This window comes from Vanellus vanellus, assembly GCF_965231255.1.
Source record: "Vanellus vanellus genome assembly, chromosome: 17".
NCBI lineage: Eukaryota > Metazoa > Chordata > Aves > Charadriiformes > Charadriidae > Vanellus > Vanellus vanellus.
The window spans coordinates 5,265,765-5,288,995 of record NC_138922.1 but is presented as its reverse complement, the minus strand read 5'-3'; the positions used below and the strand labels follow the sequence as shown (position 1 = coordinate 5,288,995).

The window sequence follows — 23,231 nt, the reverse complement described above, 5'->3', positions numbered from 1 at the left end:
GTACCTTCTGTCCAATTTCTGTTCCAGCTCATAAAAGACAATTAAAACGGAATAATTCAAATGATACTGAGGGACTGAGTGTCATAGCAGGGTTTATGTACAGGGAGGAAATTGAATTCCTACTTCGATGTTTTGGCTCCACAGGTGGAGACAGGACAGAATTCCTCATTTTCAATCAGATGGTATTTTCATATAGGCAGAATTACAAGTATATAATTAGCCTTTCCCTGCAGTACAGACAGCCGCTGAGGGGAAGTGAGAAAATATTAGAAATACAGATGTGACAAAACTAGGCTTTGCACATTTTCCCTCAAGACACTTATCTGGCACCCTGCAAAGTTGCTAAACTCTTTAGAGGTAGTGCTGAGATCAGCAAGTCTCCATTTTTCTGGGAGCTGTAGAAATAGTAAGAGTTTTCTAGGGAATGGTTTGAAATGATCTGATGCTTCTTGTCTGTTTTCCAGTAGTCAACCCAGAACAAACTTTTTTTAAAAAGAATAATTAGGATCATGAGTTGGATTTTAGTTGTGACACCTCTGCTGCAGTTTCCCAGATTGCACGCTGTCCTCCTTTGTAATGCTCTGTAGAAGACACAATACAAGTACTGGTCGTAATCAATAAACGTACAAAATCATTTAAGTGTGGCTACTGTGAATACTTGTTTGAAATACGTAAAATACAATGCTGGCGCATCAGCTAAATAGTGCTATTTGTTTTCATCACCTAGATACCTGACACACTTTTCATCATATAACTGTTTAAACATGGATGTTTTGTAAATGTTTGTTTTTAGGAATCTGTTCGCTCAATCTTGGTATCTCTAATTGATTTCCTACTCCGAGTGGCATCACCCTAAAAAGGAAGAATGGTAGTTAGTTGTAGATGAGGTATAGAGTGACAGCTTGCAAAACCACTCTTTTTTTCTTTACTTTTTTTTTTTCCAAGTCGGTTGTATAGATGAATTTCTTCTGTAGTAACCATCCTGTGGTAGCACATCATGAAACTATTGTAAACTCTTTAAACAGTGAGTAAAATCAGATTCAGCTTGCTGTAGACTAAATGTTTGGTCAGGTCTCTCCCTCTGGGTGTGCTGTGGTTTTTGTTTAGTTCATTGTATAACTAAAGAGTATGCCAAAATCAACTTGATTCTGATCAAATTAAAACATGTTCCTTACTTTGCTTTTTGGAAGTAAATGTAGGACGTTTGCATTAATGCAATTTATTCAGAAAATCTGTTGGTTAATATACACTCTTTATTCTGCTTTTTGGCTGAATTCCAGCTGCAAAGAATATGCTTCTGTTAAAAAAACAACTGCTTACAAATATGAATCAATTGACAGATGTGGTCTTTTGATAATATTCAGGTGTTTGCATGTTCTAACTAGATAGCAATTTGTAGGTATATTGTCTGTTCCTCAATAACGCCATCCTTTCAAGCTCAGCATAGGAAATATTGTAAACTGTAACTGTTAAAACCTTTAGGTTTTAATATAGTTCCTGATTATTAAGTTCCAAGTTTGTTTGGCATGTTTATAACCTATACGGTACCCTTGATTAGTCAAAGCTCCTAGTTATGGGTCTGTGTTGTTTTTTTTTTCCAAACTTGATCGACATTTGAGAACACCATGTCTCTGCTATGCTTTGAAATCTGTGCTTTAGTCTTATCTGAGTAAGCTGCCCTTACCCTTTTTGCAAAAGATGTCCACAGGGCATATATTACATTAGGGTAGTGCAGTAGTGTAAGAAGGGAGATGTTATAATATGCATATTTACGTGAAATATTGGAGGAATTGTTGAGTATACATTTCATGTGTTTCTGTATTTTTGGTACTTGTGTCCAAGTTGTGAAGATCTACCTCCTCCCCATCCTTACCCTACCCCAGCATTGTAGGACTCCGGTTGCTCATGGGGTTTTTTACTAGGCAATAAGAAATCTAACCGGTGAATGAGCATCCAAAGCTATGTTGGGTTGTTCTTGCATTTTTCTTATGTTGAAATAAGATTGGTCTGAAAAGCATTAAGCTAAATTTGCAGGTATGGAAGAGCCTCATAAAATTTGTAGAACAGGTGACTTAAATTTTAGTCCTGTCTCTGTGTCAAACAGATATTGTTGTTCACTTTCTCACAGGGAATTTTGTTTAATCTTTAGCAAAAAAGATGCCTTTGGCTACCCTCTTTGCATACACTAGAGGAGTAGTGTTGTCATTATTGCTGATTAAATGAAATGTTTAGGAAACATTTTTATTAGCAAAACAGCTCAGACCTCTTTCAACTGTCACTAAAACAATGTAAGCAAAAAATACTTGTTACTTGGAAAAGCAAATAAATGAGTTGTTACTGAAGATACTAAAACCAAAACCAAAATAAAAAATAACTCACAACCCATAAATTGGTCCATTTAACTTTCTTGCTGAAATGCATGTGCAGTTTTTTGGCATAGATTCTGTTCCTAATTTAGTACATTGAGCATGTTTCAGAAATAGGTCGTCTGTTAAATTCGGACATGATCCATACTGAGAAGTAAGACTGAGAGAAAAGGGAGGTCATTGACAATGCTTTCTCTTTTTCCTGATCCTTGGGTGTGTATTGTAGGAAAAAAGAATCACTGCGGTGCCTGTGGCAAGAAACATAGTGAAAATCAAATGCTGCCTTTGTTCTATAAACATCCTTAGATTAATTTTAAGAAATAAAAACCAAAACATGTGAGAGTTAGTGTTTTTTAAGGCTACTCCACAGCTGTGTGTTCCTTCCAATTCTTACATCATTTTATGTTTAGTATATTTTTCCAGAGAAATTATCACTTTTGTTTCTGCCTGTATCTTGCACTCATAGCTACGTTTCTTAGGCCTGTTCCAGCATGCTGTTGTTTCCTTTCTTTATAAAACTAGATATGTCTAGAATCACTTAAACCCCCCCAACATTTTCTAAGGTTTGTTTCTGGGTATTGTCTCATTGGAAAGTCCTTTTCATCATGTGGAAGAGGTGTGTAAATACAAGTGTGGGTTTAGTGCTGAGTGTAGTCTATAACAGCTTAAGGAAGAGGAGGAGATAGTAAAGTTATTTGAACTGTATTTTTATAGATGCTTTTGTTGGGAGAAAATTAAGTTTCTTGTTTGCCAATCTGTTTATTCACTGAGAAGTTATACATAGCCTGTTCGATTTAATGGGGTTAACTTCTAAATGCTGTATACAGAGATGTAGAAAGGAAAATACTCAAAGGTGCCTTCATTATATATTATTTTCCAAATTTTTAAACAATTGCACATTGTTAATTTATCATTAGTCTTTAATTTTGGGCATGCAATTTTGGTAATACACAAAAATGGGCAGTTTACTGAAATTGGCTGTTCGATTCGGCTCTGAAAGAAAATATTTGAATGTAGTACAAGATACTCTGTAAATGATGAGAACTAGGGTTGCTATGTGTTTAATTTAGTAAGTATTTTAAGAGAAAAGAAAACAAATCTTTCAGTTAGACCAGTCTATGAAACTGGGCAGACCTCAAATTGGCCAACATTTATGCCCCTGATTAATTTTGGTGTCATGGACCTACTTGTTCATTTGCCAAAACTGTTTTTTGTCATCATGGAATAGTAGCCTGTTGTCTCACTATAGTACTTCTTTTAGGGATAGCTGCAAGATCAGGATGAACCTCAAGAAATTTAGAGACAACACATAAACTGCCCTCGTTACAAAGAATTGCATTTGCTTATATTTCTTTCCAAATTTTAAAATTGCTTACTTGGGGATCTTTTTGTGGTCACATTGATCTTTCTGTATAATCTGTAAAATAAAGATGGTTACAGGTAATTACGTAACCTTATTTTAAAAGAAGAAGTTATGGTATCTTAAGTGACACGTGCAAGTTAGGCAGAAGGTTGTACGTTCTGTAAACAGGTGGCTTATATATTTGTCTTTTACTTTTCAGCTGTACTTTCAGGTTTCCCAGCACAAACATCAAGATAACATTCACAGCTCTGTCCAATGACAAAAGAGAAAAACAGGAGGCCCCGGAGTCCCCAGTGAAGCCTGTGCAACCCCAGATCTCTCCCTTAACAATAAACATTCCAGACAACATGGCTCACCTGATCAGCCCTCTCCCTTCTCCCACAGGAACTATCAGGTATTGAAACCTTGCAGATTGGATATAGGGCAATGCATGGTTACAGACTTGAGACAACTTTCTAATTAATTTCAAGTATTTTGCTGTTGTGGTACAAGTTTAGTTGAAGCTCGGCATAACCTGCCTTGGAAAAAACCACTGTTCTGCTAACTTAATAAGGTAGTTGCATGAACAGCCTTTAACATTCAAATTTGGTATGTTAACTGTGTAACAGTTTGCTCAGGAGCCTGGCATTCTTAGAACAGCCAAGGAGCCTACCTTTTTCTTGCTTTCCAGATGATTTAGATTGGTTTTTGCTCTTGCATGCTTATGGCAACACTTTAAATGAAATAAGTCTAAATTTTACTGTTTGTAAACATTCTGGTAGTCACTGTCCCCCTGAAGTTTATCATCAGAATGAATGATTTTGAGGTATCATTAGCGTGGAAAATAGACTGATCTCTTACTCCAGAAGATTTATTATTTGTTTAGTCATTGCTGGAGGTAAACGGATGTTTCACTTAAAATACAGTGTAAGATGAGGAATTTAGTATAAGGAAGTCTTCTGCAGGGGAGGTGAATCTGTGTCTTTTACTTGCTGTGCTGCTTAATTTGGCAATTGTAGACACTGTCTGACCTGTTATTTGGGACCAAACTTGGTTAAGCATAAATGAGCTGTCCTCACAAACTGGTAAAATTAGTTTAGATACAATTTTTAAAATTCATGGAAAGTTCAGGAGCAAAAATTTCATTTAAAGGCACTGAAAGTTGTGTTTCAAAATCTCATATGTGCTTTTGAAAGTTGTTGTCCCGCCCCCCGGTATCTTCAGTTGAGTGAAGGACTGTTAATCCTTGATTTTTAAAAATGTAGATCTTGTTAATGAAATTTGAATGTAAGGATAATTGACTTCTTTCATGCTTGCCAAGATCTTGATCTCAATATTGTAGTGTTTAATGAGATCTATATAAGTGGTGGAAGTAGAGAGAAAAGAGATCTAGACTTGACTGTATAACAGGTTTGCTTTCTTATTAAAATTCAGGGAAAACATATCTTGCCTAAGAAATGACAGAGCAGCTCATAAATATTTCAGATAATATCACATATATCACCACAGTCTTTGCCTCACTATGAATTTTGTAATTCTCTTCAGGGCTTTCATGCACCTGTTGAATATAGTTTATTACAAAAAAAAAAAAAGGATGACAGTTTTGAGTCTATTTTGAGAGCAAAGCTTGACAGTTTCTCTTCAAATCATGCTGTTTTGTAGAAGACTTGTAAACTTGCTTTGATTATACCATATGTGTCGCTTTGTCAATATATGCTAAAGTGAGCACAGTAGAGGGATGTTGTCAGCTGATATGTGAAAACATAGAACAGCAATGACCTATATTTAAAAAAATAAATTAGTTACATGCTTTGGCTCTAATCAAGGATTCTTCCATACAACACTAAAAATCCAGTCTCCCTTGTATAGTGTGTCACTAGTAGCAAATTGTTGGTGGATTTCTCATGATGTGAAACTTGAAGAATATTTTTTTTATATATATTGCTCAATGTACAGTGCCTGCTTTGTTTCTGTACATAAAAATGGGGGTAGCAAAAAAACTTGAGAGGCCAGGTGGACAAACAAAGCTTGGCAGATGTAAATTTGCTAAAGCTTTATTATATAAATCTAAATAACATTCTCTAGCTTTATTTGGTATTTGACGTTTTGAACCATAGGTTCAAGTTAGGTTAAAGATTGTCTTTGGAGATAAGGCTGGTTCTGAGGGCATAGCAGGCTTTGTCATTCTAATTTTTAGTTAACTTTTTTTTTGTATTTCTGAGGACTGTGTTGAAATCAGTTACAATATGAATTGCTGTGAAGTACGTGTCCTTTCAGAGAACTACCAAAATTTTTTTGGGGGGGAGAAGTGGACAGACTGACTGTCTCTTTCCTGTTGGCTAAATGGAAACTGTAGAAGACGACCAGCTTTGTGCAGCTGTGGTTCCCATGGACTGTGCAAGGCAGAGGGACAACCGTTAGAAAGATGTTACAGTAGAGTTAGATGCAATTTTATCTTTGTTTTTCTGTGATGGATAGCAAAATGTGAGGTATCAAGAGCCCCTTCTTTCATTTGTTTGGCACTATCTTTTGCTTTGTAATAGTGTATTTGCTCTGTTGGCATAATACTGTGTTAAATTGGCTGAGTCAGTGTTGGAGCCATCCCATTTATGGATGTTTGTGATTTTTATAAATAAATATGTGTGTGTATGTGCACATACCTGTAAAAACTTAAAATAATGTTTGTTTAGATCTAAATGAGAATCAAACTTCTCTTTCCTCACTGCTTGCTGTATTTTCTCAAATGTGCAAAAATACTGCACAGGAGAGGTGATCTTTTTTGAGCAGACTGAATACAAGCATATGGCAGAAACTTCATGCAAGATGTGTTTCTTGTATCAAATGAGTGTCTTAAAATTTGTGATTGCTTATTTAGTTAAAGTGGACTTTTCTGTTGACAAGTCTTACACAAATACAACACAACCTAATAAATCAGTTAATCCTTTTTCCTTTGAGGAGGAAAGCTTGAGCTTCATTTGACAGGTTTCTTCCTGCAGTGATTTTAATTCCTAAGGATGAGTTAGAAAGGCTTGGAAGATCTTGGGGTTTATAATGGAAATACTCCCAGACCCTTAATGGTAGTCTAGAAGCTCTGGTAGTGGGCTTTTCTGCAATAAGAGCTTTTTGATTAGACATAATGTGGTGATATACTGTATAACAAAATAGTAGGATCTTCTTTTTATGCTCTACAGTGCTGCAAATTCCTGCCCATCTAGCCCCCGTGGTGCAGGCTCTTCAGGGTACAAAATGAGTCGTGTAATACCATCTGACCTACATTTAATGGCTGACAATTCACAGTCAGAAAATGACAAGGAAGCATCGGGTGGAGATAGCCCAAAGGTAAACATTGTTTGAAATTAATCCCATAAATTACATCTTAAGTGAATGTAAGACTCCTGAAATTTTGGTTGCTAAAAAGTATATACACTAAGTCATAATTTAACATTACAGACTTTTAATACAATTCGTAGGTTTTTGTGATTAGATGCGAGATTTATTTACCTCTCTTCCCTTTGGAGGAGGGTTCGTATGTATTTTCAGTTATGTATCTGTTTATAGGCTATTGAAAATTCTTTAATGTTAAATGTTATCTTAAAATCTGCTCATTGGAAGAGCAAAATTATCTTAGTTTCTTTTCTGCCTCAAGATTTTGGTCAACCAAAAGTGCCTTAAGTTAATTGTTTTGTAACTTTTAATTTAGAAGGTGTGTGTATATCTTTAAAGTTTATTGATGCAGACTTTTTTTTTCTTGTACAGGACGACTCTAAGCCACCTTACTCCTATGCACAGTTAATAGTACAAGCAATTACAATGGCACCTGATAAGCAGCTTACACTAAATGGAATTTATACGCACATAACTAAAAATTATCCATACTACAGGACAGCAGACAAGGGCTGGCAGGTAAATTTGACTTTTGGAATGGTTTTTTTTCAGTTGTGAGTAATGCTAGCAGCTATAAATGGTCATAAGAAGCCAATTGGTGAGCCTAACAGCCCTTCGTAAATAGAATGTGTCAAATGAGTGTGTTGTCTTTTTCCTGATTGTAAGTTCTCCAGCAAAGTGGGAAATTTACATCATTAAGTATTTGAAACACTGCTTTATTCATGGAATAGCATTCTCTAAACCTCTAGGAGTGACACATACAGACTTTTGGGGAAGGAAAGTACAGTTGGCATTGTGGATTTAAATATATGTATGCTATCTAGGAATGTAGTTGGGTTCTGTAACTTATAATTGTGTAAACATCCGTATTGTTATCTTGAGATAAAATTAAGATATAAACGTTACTAGTTCAGTTTTATTTGAAAACAGTGATCTTGACCATGCAGTACAGTGAAGGAACACGTGTGTGTTGTCTGTCATTATCTTGCACTATTATGTGCCCTTTTTTAGTTGTGTAGCATAGTCTACTTGTGAACTTAATTGCTTTTGTATTGAGTTAGACCAAACCTTTCAATTCTGTAGAATTAATTTCTGCTTTCTTTTCATTTTTAAAGAGACCAACCCTCGGTATTTGCCAGGATGACTAACTGAGTATGAATCAGTCTGGCATAGTCTTTCCAGATACGCGTAAATGTTCAGTGCCTTTGCTGCTGTTTTTAGCTTCAGCAAAGGACAGAAGAGCACAATTAGCAGGACTGGCCAGTTTGCCCATATAACATTCAGACTGCACTGTTGATCATGGAGTATCGATTTCACTGTGTTGCTACTCAGTACAGTCATGATCTGCAACACAGGCATGCTCTGAAGTTATTTTCAGGGAAGTAAAATTTGGAGAGACATGGGGGAGGGGAAAAGCGAGGAAGTGTTAATACTCATCTTGCTGTACAAGCAGAAAACTAAAGAATACCTGCCTTCTCAGTAGAGGAATAGATTTTTAAATATTAATCACATACTTACTTGTCATAGGGCCTATATGAAAGTTGAGTCACTCTTAGAGGAATTCCAAGGTTCGTGGGGAATGTAACTGTTCCTAGCTTTTTGCTAATGGTTTGGCCAGTAAAGGACTTAGCTGTTGTGGCTAGGAAGTCTCTTTAAGAATTTTGTGTCCGTTTTGCACACAAGCAATGCAGAATCCTGGCTGCAGTCATACTAACAAATCTGTTTTAGCAACAGGATTCTGATTATAAAATGTTGGTGTGCTTTTTGCTTCCTATTCTGAAATACCTTGAATATCTCTGTGTATAATGCTTCTTTATGTAAGCATCATGAAACCAAACATCCACATACATTGTAATGCATGGTTAAAGAATTCTGCCCTAGAACAGTGTGTGTCTTTAGATGTATAATACTTCACAAAACCAAGGCGATAGACGTGGCAGACATAAATTTTCTGGAATAATTAATTATCACCTTTTCAGCTTTTCTAATCGTTTTTATGAATATTAGATGCTGTTCAGTCATTAGCCATATAGACCGCTGCTCTATATTAACAGGTGTACCTCATGTATGAATAGCTGTGCTAGCTTTTATCCATCAGGTATTAGATTACAGTTAGGGTTACTCATATCATAGATCTTTTAAATAATATTTGAGGCTATATGTGTGCATATTGTTTAAAACATAGGGTACGCACATGTGTATAGTATCTAAATCCTATACCTTAATAAGTAGTATTGAGGTATTTATATCCTTTATTATATAAAGGTCTCATTTTGGTCAGGACTTGAAGCCTCCTCTTCATGAACTTATTTTAGCAGGTACTTTTGGATTTACTATTTTAAGTAATTATTTATTTTCTAGCATATGGAGAAATAAATACAATTTATAAACATGTTCTTGGCATCTTTCTAGTTCGGTTTCAATTTTTGGCAGGGAAAACCATTTCTGGTTTCGTCAGTTTGCATTTAAGAAACCATACGTAGTTATCATTGCTTTAAGTTTTCCGAAGTTGCCATTGGGGTCATGAACTCAGACATTTGAGCAGGATTTGCATTTGATTTTTGCAAATTTTGTAGAGCTTTTGTTAATGTAAATCTTTTTCTCCTTTTTTCCCCCCTCCTGTTCCCCCACTAGTATTTCAGTATGTATGGTTTTTATTTTCTTGTTCAGTGACAATATTTAGAGAGATTTTGGTTTTATATCTCTAAAAATAAAAAATTTAAAAATGGTGTGTACAAAGCCAAGCATAGATACAGCCACTTCAGGGTGTTAGCAGTTTTCTACATCTCTCTGATTGACGAGTTGTGTGTGCTACAGCAAAGCGAGGATAAAATAATGTGCAAACTAGAGTGCAGTAATGAAGATCTTGCTGAAGAGCTGTTTTAGGACCTACTGCCATTTGTTGTTTTTCTAGACACACTAAACCCTTGGCTCCTTTGTTGAGACAGACTGGGCTGTGGGTGAACTCCCAACAATCCAGCTGCATTTGGAACTTGTGTAATTTAACCTGATCTTTCTGTATTGTGGAACAGTAACAGTATTATCATATAAGATCAGAATCAGTATATGCTGTATTTTACTGGCCCTCCTAGAATGAACCGACATTTACTTTGACACCTGGGGAAGGGTGGTGTACAAAGACTGATAATCTTTTAGTTTTTTTTAACGCTGCATTATGCACACGTATATGTAGTGTTCTAAGAGTTTGTTGCAATCACCGTGTTTGTCATGAGAGAATTAAATGGGATTCCTGTCATTGCCACAGTAGTATACTGGTTTTTTAATTGTTGGGAAAGATTTGAAAAATGCAAGAGTCCTTTCAGGTTTATGGCACTGCCTTTGTAGTGCTCCGAGGTCTGTTGAATTAAGGAATTAAAGAGCTGAACGCTGAGTCTCCTATAGTACAAACTGCTGCAGTAGGCCACATTCTGACTTAGAAAAGTTATATGAATTCTACATATTTTTTTATGTTCCATAGAATTCAATACGTCACAATCTCTCTCTGAATCGTTATTTCATCAAAGTACCACGTTCCCAGGAAGAACCAGGCAAAGGCTCATTCTGGAGGATAGACCCTGCCTCTGAAAGCAAATTAATAGAGCAGGCTTTTAGGAAAAGGCGGCCTAGGGGAGTACCTTGCTTTAGAACCCCTCTGGGACCACTCTCTTCTAGGTAAGGAAAAACAGATGAACAAAAAGACTATGGCTGTTGTTTAATCTTCAGGCTGACACAGACTTAATAGTTTTGGATACAGTCACAAGTTTAGTAATTGAATTTCATTCAGACTCAGTATTTGAATTCTGTATGATTTACTAGGAGGCTGCCCCATACATTAGGCTTGTTTTTATTGCTTGTTTTTAGTGTTAAAGAACTGACTCACTTTGCATAGTTCAGATTGTTAATACAAGCAAGCCTTTCTGTACCTTTGGGGTTTTTTTGCAGAATTATAATTTTAATTTCTAACTGCTGTCTACTGCATTTTAAAATTGTTTGCAAAGAAAATTATCAAATACCGTCTACCATTTTATTGAACTTAGAGATGACAATTATGTATTTAGTTTGATAATATTCAAGCAGAATTCATAATGGGGAAATATGTGGGTTTAAATTATTCCCTCTGTAAAGTTACGGCCTTTCTGCTGGTGCAGATCTTTTATTACTTGCCCTGTAGACTGAGATTGGCTCATTGTTCTTCTCTACCAGAAGAAATGGTCATGTTTCACAGACTGTTTAGAGAGTCTCTCATCCAGCCACTACTTCTCCATTAACTATACCTGAAATTTGCTTTTAAATTTTGTCCCTGTTTAACAGAAGCTTTATAAAAGATCATCAACTGCTTTGGGTTGTAACTGTACTTGCCAGAAGGCAGAGGTGCCCTCCTGTGGGCAGTGTGTGTTAATGGTCTCTTTAGAGGAAGGTCACTGTCTTTCACAGTTCAGAAGTTAAAACACATCAGCTGCTGCTTTCATTTTTAAATACAGAAGTGCCCCAGCTTCTCCTAATCACTCTGGAGTGTTGTCTGCGCACTCCAGTGGAGTCCAGACCCCCGAGAGTCTGTCCAGGGAAGGATCTCCAGTCCCAATGGAACCTGAGCCTAGTGCTATCCAGCCAAAACTAGCGGTAATACAAGAAGCGCGATTTGCACAGAGTGCCCCAGGTGAGGAATCCTGAAATAAGTGTTTGGGGGGTTGGAGGTGCGAGAGGGCTAATATATAAATGCTACCAAGACTTCAGATGTAACCAAAAAAAGGGTAAATAATTAACCTCTTAGCATTTAGAGCAAATCTTTGATAACATGTTCACATGCTAGGGAAATTCTGTTTGCATATGTACGGACTGTTATCTGTGCGTTGTTCCAGCACCCTTGATCACTTTGTTACTAAGCAGAGATTGTGCTTCTGTCCTGTATAGGACTGTACTGTCTTGTAACAGTTGTCACTTGCTTTCAAAACGTGTTCTTTCTGGTTTAGGAAAAAAACCCAAAAACGTAAGGTTACATGGGTTACAGAAATAAGCAAATGTCTTGCACGCATCTGTGGTTGTGTCATCCTTTCAAAGGTGGGCATAAAAAGAATTAAAAGGATAAAGAGAAAAAGAATAAATTTGTGTTATAAGAATTTTCCTATATATATAAAAAAAAGAGCATAAGGCACGATGGGATAAGGATGTATTTGTTTGATTACCTTAGCTTATATATTTTTGCCCTCTATTTTCCTGGTGATATTCTGGTGCTGCAGAAGTGCCAGTGACCATTCTGTGGCGAAGGCAAACACAGTCCTAAGCAGAGGCACCAGGCTTTCCCCAGCTTACGAACCTGAGAGTTTTGCCTATGCAGATGTGCTCCACACAACACCTGAAGCTCATATACGTTCCTATCTATGGAAAGGAGTTTTAATAAATGAGTATTAAATACAGCTTTGGTAGTATAGCTGCATTTGGGGGAAGGTGGGGGGCTTTTGCACAAGTGGTATATGGGTCTTACTGAGCTAATATAGCACTTAGCTCGAATATGTGGCTTGGAGTAGCCACATGTCATAATCTTCATTGTCCGGTTTTATTTTTTGGATCATTCAGGTACTAGTGAAGGAGGTTGGTTGTTAATCCTCTGAGGCTTTAGTGTTAAGTTTGAAAGAATGACTGGCTTAAAAGAAATAATTAAAATTGTCAGCCTAATTTTCATCTCTTTCTTGTTAGGATCACCTCTATCTAGCCAACCAGTTTTAATTACTGTACAACGGCAGCTACCACAAACTATTAAACCCGTCACCTACACTGTTGCAACTCCTGTGACAACATCAACATCCCAGCAGCCTGTAGTTCAGACAGTTCATGTTGTCCACCAGATACCAGCTGTGTCTGTCACAAATGTGACTGGATTAGCACCAGCAAACACTTACACTGTAGCTGGACAGGCAGTAGTCACGCAAGCTGCGATGGTGACCCAGCCCAAGGTAGAACCTCAAGAGAATGGAGACCACAAGGAAGTAAAAGGTGAGAACCTGGGGGGGTAGTTGTTTTGCTAGCTCTCTTATACAGAAGGATTATTATTTGAAACTTACTTCCAGATTAATGCTTGAAATGTTTGGCTAAAACAGAAGATTTTGCATCATAATGTCTCAGATATGTTGGAGGTAGTAATAAAACGATATGTGTTTTCACTGAGGGTTGATTGAGTAAAAAAAAAAATGGCTCTTTAACACTTTCCTGTTTTTGACAACATTTAATCTTCTGTTTTTCAGTTAAAGTGGAGCCTATACCTGCTATTAGTCATGCTACAATAGGAGCTGCTAGTCGCATCATTCAGACATCTCAGACCACACCCTTACAGACAGTTACTATAGTGCAACAGGCACCTCTAGGTCAACACCAGCTACCAATAAAAACTGTAACGCAGAATGGAACGCACATAGTACCTATCACCACTGCGATACAAGGACAGGGCAACACTGGTACGTATTATGTGAAGATGTTCTGTTGCTTTGTACGTGTTAAAATCTCAACGTGATCAGTGCTGAATTTTTGAATTCTGGTCTCATGTCTTGCGTAGTTATACTGAAAACTAAGTTCTACAACAAATTTAGATTACAGTCCTGTAAGGGATTGTTCCCTCCTTGTGGGTAAGAACCAGTGTTTCTCTTCGTTGATGATTACCTGAACAGCTATTTATTTTCTTTGTAGTTATTATAGGGATGTATTTAATGGTGACAGCCTGTCCTCTCTCTTCATTAAACCCAGGTTATAAACAAGTTTTAAAAGAAGTTCCTGTAAAACAGTGCCATTAAAATGGTAACTGCTCCCCAGATGATTTGTCAAGAACCAGCCAACAGGAAAACAAGACAGAACTTGCTTGTGGGTTGGCTGTTTGAACTGTTACTCATTTATTCTGTTTTTATTGAACCTGTACCTGACAAAAATTCTGTAAGATTTTGAGATTCTTCTTGTCTGAATACCATCTTTCCTCTTTCAGACTCAGTGGTCTGAGCGGGTAGCAGTACTTTTTAATAATTTTCATATTTTCAGACTTGTTCACAGACTGCTCAGTTTTGGTTTGCTTTGCAGGTGCATGCAGCTTGTTTTCACAGTTTGACTTTGAGATGTTATCTGATACTGAAGTAGCTTTTTTGTCACAAAATATATTTATGGAAATAGTTTTAGGCTATGTTATACTAATGTATTACCCTCATTTCTGCTCTAAAGTCTTTCTAATGGAGTGAATTACATGCTTTGTTTCCTTTTTACTCTTCTTCCATCACTGACATTTATAGGTCGGTCTGCTTTCACTTCATTTCCAGCTTAAGTAAAGCAAAAGCAATCACCGTCAGACTTCATATGCACTTTTTTTTGTCAGAAGGGGATGTATTAATTGAGCTGAAAGTCATTTGAAATACACTGAGAAGTTGGTATTTTTTAAAATAAGAAATAATTCTTTTTGCCTTTTTCGTGGCCTCTGAAACTCAACTGGTTTCAACACCTTTTCCTCGGTAGGGAACCCTAATGGCTGCTAGGCGTGTTTAAGAAATGTGGCTGAACGTAGGAGTAGAATTGTGGTGCTTTTCACTGTATCGCTGTGTGTGATAGGGGTGAGCTTGCAGGGATGGGAGTTTTCACCCTGAGATTCCTGTGCTTAAATACTTCGAGATGTTCGCATTTTGAACAGCAAGTGAGGTGTGTTACAGGTCCTGGTCTCTCTGTTACAGTAACTCCTAAACCAGCAAGAAACCAGGTAATTCTCAGGCAAAGCATCTGAAGGGGGAACTCAGCCTACAGAAATGCAGATTTGTTTGTATGTGTCTACAAATATGTCTGCGTTCACACACGTACATCTACATACATCTGTGTTCGCATGCATGCATCTGTATTTACACGTACTTTTGTGTGTGTGTTTATCTCTGTCTTTGGAGAAAGAAGATGTGTGCAATCAGAAAGCTAAGAAATCCAGAGCAACTACTGTTCTAACATTTTCTGTTTGTAGTGAGCAGGTGCTTTCTGATCTTACTCTCAGCAAAACAGTTCGGCAGTGCTTTTTACTACCTCTCAGTCTAACTGAAAGCTGTGAAGTCCAAAATAAATTCAAGTCTCTTATTGCAGGATAAAATTATGTAACTAGATACTCGTTATTTCGACTTGTGGTGGAAATTTCAAACACCATTGTTCTTTTGCGTATTTCATACTTCCACTTACGGGTTGTGGCTTCAGACAGCAAGTCTTTTTCTACTAAACAGAACCCAGAGTGAATAATGCAGTAATAGTCTCCATGCGTGTTTGAAGATGAGGGGTAAACTTCTTGGTTTTATTTAAGCAACAATAAATTTGCAGTAAGGCATTTTATTCAGAAGTAACTATCTTTATGGCATCTATTCAGAAATTGTACAAAGAATAGCTTTTCTCATAGACGCTGAAGGACTTTTGAGATCCAAGGACAAATTCTTTCACAGTTACAGTGAAGCTTTTTGCATCAGGTGAATATTTTCTGAAGTATTTGTTCTACCAGTAAATACTAAGTACGAAGCAGTTTAGTTACATGCAGAGGTGATATTCCAGGTATACTCTGGGACAGCTTGCTAAGAATGAATACAACAAGTTTAGCAAATAAGAATTCACAGAATCACAGAATTATCAGAGTTGGAAGGGACCTCTAGAGATCATCTAGCCCAACTCCCCTGCTAAAGCAGGATTGCCCAGAGCACATTACTCAGGACTGCATCCAGGCGGGTCTTGAAAATCTCCAGAGAAGGGGACTCCACAACCTCCCTGGGCAGCCTGTGCCAGTGCTCTGTCACCCTCACCGTAAAGAAGTGTTTCTGTGTATTTGAACGGAACTTCCTGTGTTCTAACTTGTGCCCATTGCCCCTCATCCTGTTACTGGGAACCATTGAAAAGAGCCTGGCTCCATCCTCCTTCAACCCACCCTTTAGATACTTGTACGCCATAATAAGGTCTCCCCTCAGCCTTCTCTTCTCCAGGCTAAAGAGTCCCAGCGCTCTCAGCCTTTCCTCATAAGGGAGATGCTCCAAGCCCTTAATCATCTTAGTTGCCTTTCGCTGGACTCGCTCCAGCAGTTCCCTGTCCCTCTTGAACTGGGGAGCCCAAAATTGGACACAGTATTCCAGTTGTGGCCTCACCAGTGCAGAGTAGAGGGGGAGAATGACCTCCCTCGACCTACTGGCCACACTCTTCCCTATGCAGCCCAGGATTCCATTGGCCTTTTTGGCGACAAGGGCACATTGCTGGGCCATGGATAATTTACTGTCTACCACAACCCCCAGATCCTTCTCCTCCAAGCTACTTCCCAGCAGGTCCGCCCCTAACCTGTACTGGTGCCTAGCATTCTTCCTCCCCAGGTGCAGGACCCTTGCACTTGGTTTTGTTGAACCTCATTAGGTTCTTCTCTGCCCAGCTCTCCAGCCTGTCCAGGTCACGCTGGATGGCAGCACGGCCCTCTGGGGTGTCAGCCACCCCACCCAGTTTGGTATCATCAGCCAACCTGCTGAGGATACACTCTGTCCCCTCATCCAGGTCATTAATGAATATATTAAACAAGATTGGACCGAGTATTGACCCCTGGGGGACACCACTGGTTACAGGCCTCCAACTAGACTCTGTGCCGCTGATCACAACTCTCTGAGTTCTGTCCCGCAGCCAACTCTCAATCCACCTCACTGTCACCTCAAATTCCATATGGAGGTTTAAGCTCCAGTAGCAGGGAATGCTGTAGTAATGCCAGCAAAGTGGTGGTGCTGCTGAAGAAAGGGAACTTGTGTGTAATAAAAGCGGGTGGTTTGATAATGTTTAGGTAAACATTCACAAAACGCAATGAACAAATAAATACATAATTAGTGTTTTGCATTATTTGCAAAGACATTTGAATTTGGTTTAATAAAGTTGGGGTCGATATTGAGAAGCACAGCACTCGCAAGTAGAGGGAAGGAACGGTTGGATGTCTGGGAAGGTTTAAAGGACTCGCCCATTAATGGTGACTTGTGCTACCGCTTCCATGGAGTGATTAAAATCTTGTATAAGATGTTCGAACTATATCTACTTCTGTTGATCTAATTCAGTTATGCACTTGAATCTAATCCTATGTGTCATTTCTTAATACTACTAGGAAAAGCACTGCCTTTTCCATACATTGTGGGTAAATGCCTCATTATTTGTGAGAGGAATTGCTACTTGAGTCGTCTGCATCTCATGGCTGTGTGAATTGCGTAGCTTTTCTTAAATAACTTACAGCCACAGATGAATATGACGTGGTGGTGCTCTCCTTCCAGGCCAAGTAATGAATTCTGCAGTGATCCATAGACACGGCCAGATCCTACCGAAAGGGGAATTGGAATTTGCTTCCCAGTTCTGTCAAAAATTACAATGTAGATTGGCTTTCAGACATTTAATCCTTCTCTGTCTTCAGCTCCCCATTGACAAAATAGACATACTTTGCAGTTCTCCCACCTTTGTCCAAATATGTGTGAATGTTGAGTGATTTTGGGAAAATGTCCTTCGGGTTTCCACAAAGATTAAACAATTGGGCCTGAATCTCAACTGGGATTGCTAATACCTCACATAGTACCAATAAACGAATTCATCATTTTAATGAAAATGCAAGTTTGCTTTCAGTATCATCTGTTTTGACAAGAATTAGCGTGCTGAAGTTTTTGTTATCTTTTTACAGCTGCTGCAAGTCCTTTGCATATGTTAGCAACCCATGCGTCCGCATCGGCATCTCTTCCAACAAAGCGGCAGAACGGAGACCAGTCAGAACAGCAGGAACTCAAACGTATCAAAACAGAAGATGGAGAGAGCATAGTCATAGCTGTTAACGTGGACACCCCATCTGTGGCAGTGAGTGATAAAGGCAGCCAGAACTAGAAACTTAGGGGAGTTTTCTTTTTTTTTTTTTTTTTTTTTTTTAAATAAACTCCATGGTGCCAAAAGGAGACACTTAAATATAACACCTAAAATGTTGGAACATGTTCTCACGCAGTGGGGAAAAGGGGCCCTGTGATCAGACTTCAACTTTCAGCACTGAAAAAAACCCAACACAGGTGGCCTTAAAACTTGGTAATTTAAAGTCAAACTGCAAAACATCTTGTTCCAGAGGCTGTGACCCCCGCTCCTCCCTGCCCCCTACTGAACTGTGTACACTGAGAAATACAGTGTTGGGGAGGGCTGCAGCTTTAAAAAAATCTCTATCAGATTATTTTAAGGACTGAGTATCTCAGTGTAACGGCAGCATGATAAGCGCTTAGTGTGAACTGGTTTCAAACGATTGTATATTCCTTAAAGGGAACAGAGGCAAGGAGCCATTTCCTACATCTTGGCAGCTAGCCTTTCATAATGACCTACCCGATGCAGTTGTTGGTAGATATGCAGTATTTTGTTGTTCACATGTGGAATTAGAAATTTTTGAGGTGTATTTTCATTTCTTTGCAAAATAATGGGGTCTTTGACATTTCAAATCACTCCATTTCTACTCCGGAAACTTTGGAATCACACAATACTTTTCATGTGAAATTTTGTTTGGTAAAAAACTGAATGTAGGGTTTTTTTAACCAATGGAATGATTTACTTTTGTCTGTCCTGTTAAAGTTCAGATAAAGCTACTTTATTACATCTGCAAATTTTCATATTTTAGCAGTTGCCTGATAAATTTAATCAAATTTTATTACCATGTGTAGTGATCAAATGCTTCTTTGGGCTTGCATGTAACTGATTAGAAATTACAATGTAAATGAGCCGTTAACTGACGTAAAGAACTGCTATGAATTTGACCAGAGCTGCACTTATCTGTTTCTCTTTCTGCTACCTTTTGCTGTTTGTTACTTTGTGTTGACTTTGACTGTCCCTGGCATATTTTTCCAGTCTAAAGTAAAACAAGAGTCTCGCTTAATATTGTGTATGTTTAAGATAACAGACTGTTCTTCATTTAGAAAGATGAAATTCTTTATCACAAGTCCTTTTAAAAAAAGAGTAAAATTATCTTGTCAGAGGTATATTCGATATTTTTAAGCTTAAGCACCCATCAGTAGAAATTAATATGACCGGTTTCTCCATAACACTTTTGGTGTCATACACTGACCTTCTGGGGTCTCCATTAAGAGTAGCTGTTGTGGTTTTCTAACAGTGGCTACCGTATTATTATATTTTTTTTTTAAGTGTGTGTTCTGCAGTTGAACATTTTAAAATGTATTGGTAATTTCTCACTTTAATTGTGGTAATAGAATCCACTTTACATTTCAAAATTAAATTTAAACGTAAGGCTGCTGTTCAGTCTTTAATTCACGTAATGTCTTATTTCCTCATGCAGTAAGGTGAGTGAAAGCTAGGTAGTTGGCTTAATTTAAATCTGATTTTTGTCATTTTCTGTAATAATGATGCATTATTTATATTTCCTTTCCCTCTACGAAAGGAAAAAAAAACTGTATTTTCATGATGGACTGAACAGTTTGGAGTGGTTTATTTAGGCAGCTTTTTGGGAACTATTTACCTAAAGACCAAATACGAGAAATCTGTACAAGTTTTGTGTTCATCCACAAAATGGAACTGTTACAATGTCTCTGCAGATAATACATATTAAAAAACTATGAAAAAAACTCTACACAAGCTGAATTTATAACAGGCATTTAAAAAAAAGCATAACCTGAAAAGAAACATTTCTGTAAAATTGCAACGTTTTCTTTAGAGGTTTTAAAAATAAAAAAAGTAAAGTTTTAACATACTTTTTTTAAGAAAAAAATCCAGTACTAGTAATTTAATTTGGTGTTGAATGAATTGACTAGAATGTGGTTTATTTTCAGAAGTGAGAATCTGTTCACAACTAGGGCTAGGTGAATAATAGTGTATAAGATTTTTTAAATAAAATTAAATTTTATTCAGCAAATTAACTAAGTTGAAATTACTCAACAAGTGTGTTTGAAATATTTATGTATATTTTGGGGTGATTAATCCGATTTATGTTGGCAGTACCACAGGAAATGGTATCAGACCAAACAAGCCCAGGTGATGAGTTAATGGTAGGCAAGCCATACGTGATGCCCTCCTGGGTAGAGGGGGAGATGAGAATGTGGTCTGGGCCCTGATTCTGTAACGTTGTGGGGTTTTACACTTTTTGGCGCATGTGGAATTTGGCACAAGAACACGCCTTCGTTCAGATGGGTAAACCCTTTGAAAAAACTGTGCGATGTGAGAAAACTGCTTACAGTCTTACATAAAAATAACATATGCTTCTCCATGCTTTTAGTGGTGCAGAAGAATGCTCATACGGGATAATCTCCCCCGCTTTTGACTAGTGGAGACTTCTGTCTTGCGTGTCAGGCCTTGCTGAAGTGAGTCGTTGGGTTGTTGAAACAAAACTGTTCCCTGGTTTGCCTATGTATTTTTATGTGCCTCCCACTTTTTTAATACAGCGATGGTTACCGCATGATAGCAAAGGCTGAATGAGACTCCTGTCACACTGCTGCTGCTGAGGTGATGCTCGTGACCTTTCTTAAATTGGTCTTATGTGCCGATCATCCTGGACTCCCACGTTCAATGTGATCTTTCTTTTGCAAATGGAAAATGTCTTGGGGTGATTCATGTACCTGGAGATTTGACCTCTCTTTAGGAATTGATGGAACGTTTCCAGTTACCTTTTGTGTTTTATGATGCATGGTATTATTTTGTGCTCCTTCTAGGCTGCCTGTTCAGTGTTCTTTCTGTTAAGACTCAGCTTTTGTGTAAACTTTAAATTTACTTTGAAAAAGACATATGGAAGATCCAAGTGTGCGTTTGCTTCTAGTGGCAAAAGTGCTCATCTCCACTGCCAACGTGTTCTGTCCTCCTTGTATGACATCGGTCTCCCTGTCTTTACGCAAGCTTTGGTTTTGATCCAGCTGCGTGTGGCAGTGGCCCCGTGTCCCAGCAGGTTTGGGAAGGCAGCAGCGCGGTCTCCAGGGTGGTGGGATATTCTTGTCTTTGGACAGGACAGTTCTGTCTTCGTGCTGGCTGGTGTAAGAGCAGCTGTAGGGTATCGCATGATCCAGCAAAGTGACACCGAGTCTTCGAAACAGAGAGGGGACTGTGGATGGAGTGGCGTGAAAGACAGTTCTTTTTCATCAGCGTGGTTAGTCTCAGTTCTGAGCTGCTGCCTCCCCCTTGCCCACATTGCAACACATTTACCATGATGGTAGCAAAAGACTGCTATTTTTAATTGTGCCGATTTAGGTAAACACCTGTAGCGTGCTATTCCCAAAAGACACAAATGAACTTGACAGTACAGATTGCTGGAGAGGTGGACAAGCTGGGAAACCTTTGGCTTTACTTGCACGGTTGTTATAATACAGGTTCATTTTAAAGTGTTGCCTTTTATAATTACTTAAATCCAAAAGTGGAACTTGAAGTTTCAGCAATCTATGTTCAGATCTATGTTTTGTATCTTGATTTAATTTCCCCCAAAAGGTAAATTTTGAGTGGTTAGTAGTCATTAATATAGGTTGTGATTTTATATAGCATGTGATTTTTTTATATATATATCTGTGTGATAGATATTTATCTAAAAAAATATATTTTATATATCTCATTTACACTAAATTGAGTGCTACTTTGTACTAACCTGGTTGACCCATTTCTATACACATCTTAACTATATAGTTTAACATTCTTACTTAGAAACCTATGTTGTGTCTGACAAAGTTAATCGATGAAGGGAATGTCTGAAGTGAGTAAGTGCATGAGTTGCCTTTAACCATCACGTTCTTCTTGATCTTATTTGTGGACTGGCAGGTGAAAACAAGCCTTACTCCTGCTTCTACTTGTTTTCTTTCCTAACTATTAATCAATGCAAGACTTTGCATTGAATTAAGACTTTGAATTAAGAATTATTTTTTGTATCAGAGAGTCTCATTCTTCTAGAAGTTGTGTTAGCATTTGGGGATGATTTCAGGTATGTAGCCAGGGATTTGCATTAGTTCACTGATTTGACTTTAAAAAAAACGTTGGCCACAAATGTATTGATTTAGCACAGACTGCCATACTAACAGATAGATTGTTATTTTTTAAAATAAGTTTAATGAGGTGGGCACTTTTCTGGAATAATTTATATTAATGGTGGTTTGGTTTTGGATCCTCTTTTTATACGTGTATATATATATTTTCATATATAGTTATGTTTCTATGATTCTTTTTGTTTCTTATCAGAGTTGGGGAAATGCTTTTGTCTGAAGTACTAGAAGAACTTACTAGAATGCTGGGTCTGTTTTTCATGTCAATACTTCCAAGAGTTGGGGAGAAATCACAGGAGGGCTACAAAACTACTGTAAAGAGCTGGAATATTGGAAGCTGGAAGAGGATAACCTATTCCTTTAACAAAAAGAATGGACTATTGTGTGAAATTCCACAGGATCTCTTACAGACCAGACAAAACAGGGTCCTTGGCTTGTTTAAACAAATACAACCTTTGGGGAAGAAGAAGAAAGAAGAAGAAAAAAAAAAAAAAAAAAAAGGCAGTAGAATGGATGCATTGAAATGGCTTAATAAGAGGTAGATTCACTAGTGTGTGATGCCAAAACATGACTGTCTTTCTGGAGCGCACATTATTCCGTAGCCTTTGTATTTCAGTCAGCAGCGTGTGTCACAGCCCGGTTTGCCTACATATACAAGAACTAGTCTTATATCTCGCATTTCCTAACTTTACCAATTAATCTTGTGTTTTCTACTTTAATGTGACTACTTAAAGGTTCCAAGAGAAACACTCGTATTCTGTGGCTCCTGCTGGCAAATACCTGGAATTACCATTGAATTTATTGCACTGGCTAATCTTTTAGTTTTCCTTTCAGGATTTTGAACTGTGACACACACAGGTGCTGCAGAAAGAGATAGCAAAATAGTGGGAGAGAACGCATTTAGTTATTTTTAAATACAAATGAAATTAATAATCCATAGACTTAAATAGCTGATGCTGGTGAAAATACATTGTTTTTCAGGACTAGTCATATTTTAAACTTACTGTGCAAATTCTGCCATTTCCTCACAGATGAACACAGTCCGCCCCACTGGCTGTTCCCCTTCCAGTCAGCGGGGCTCTCTTCCAAACCCACCAGTTTCTAGCTGAGTTAAGACAACTGTACTTAAAGAAGTAAATGCTATTGGACCTCTGGACTGTAATACTG

At 37.8% G+C, this 23,231-nt stretch overlaps 1 protein-coding gene across 1 annotated transcript in view; it reads left to right on the top strand.

Moving 5' to 3' along the window:
- The window catches only part of FOXK2 (forkhead box K2), a 50,133-nt gene extending 29,964 nt beyond the window's left edge, over positions 1–20,169 (top strand). Inside the window, exons 2-9 of the mRNA XM_082492041.1 lie at positions 3,929–4,123; positions 6,900–7,047; positions 7,465–7,611; positions 10,571–10,764; positions 11,574–11,749; positions 12,787–13,083; positions 13,332–13,541; positions 17,759–20,169. Coding sequence (XP_082348167.1) covers positions 3,929–4,123; positions 6,900–7,047; positions 7,465–7,611; positions 10,571–10,764; positions 11,574–11,749; positions 12,787–13,083; positions 13,332–13,541; positions 17,759–17,955 — 1,564 coding nt within the window. The 3' untranslated portion in view covers positions 17,956–20,169. The remainder of the gene's footprint in view (positions 1–3,928; positions 4,124–6,899; positions 7,048–7,464; positions 7,612–10,570; positions 10,765–11,573; positions 11,750–12,786; positions 13,084–13,331; positions 13,542–17,758) is intronic.
- Positions 20,170–23,231: the final 3,062 nt, after the last annotated feature.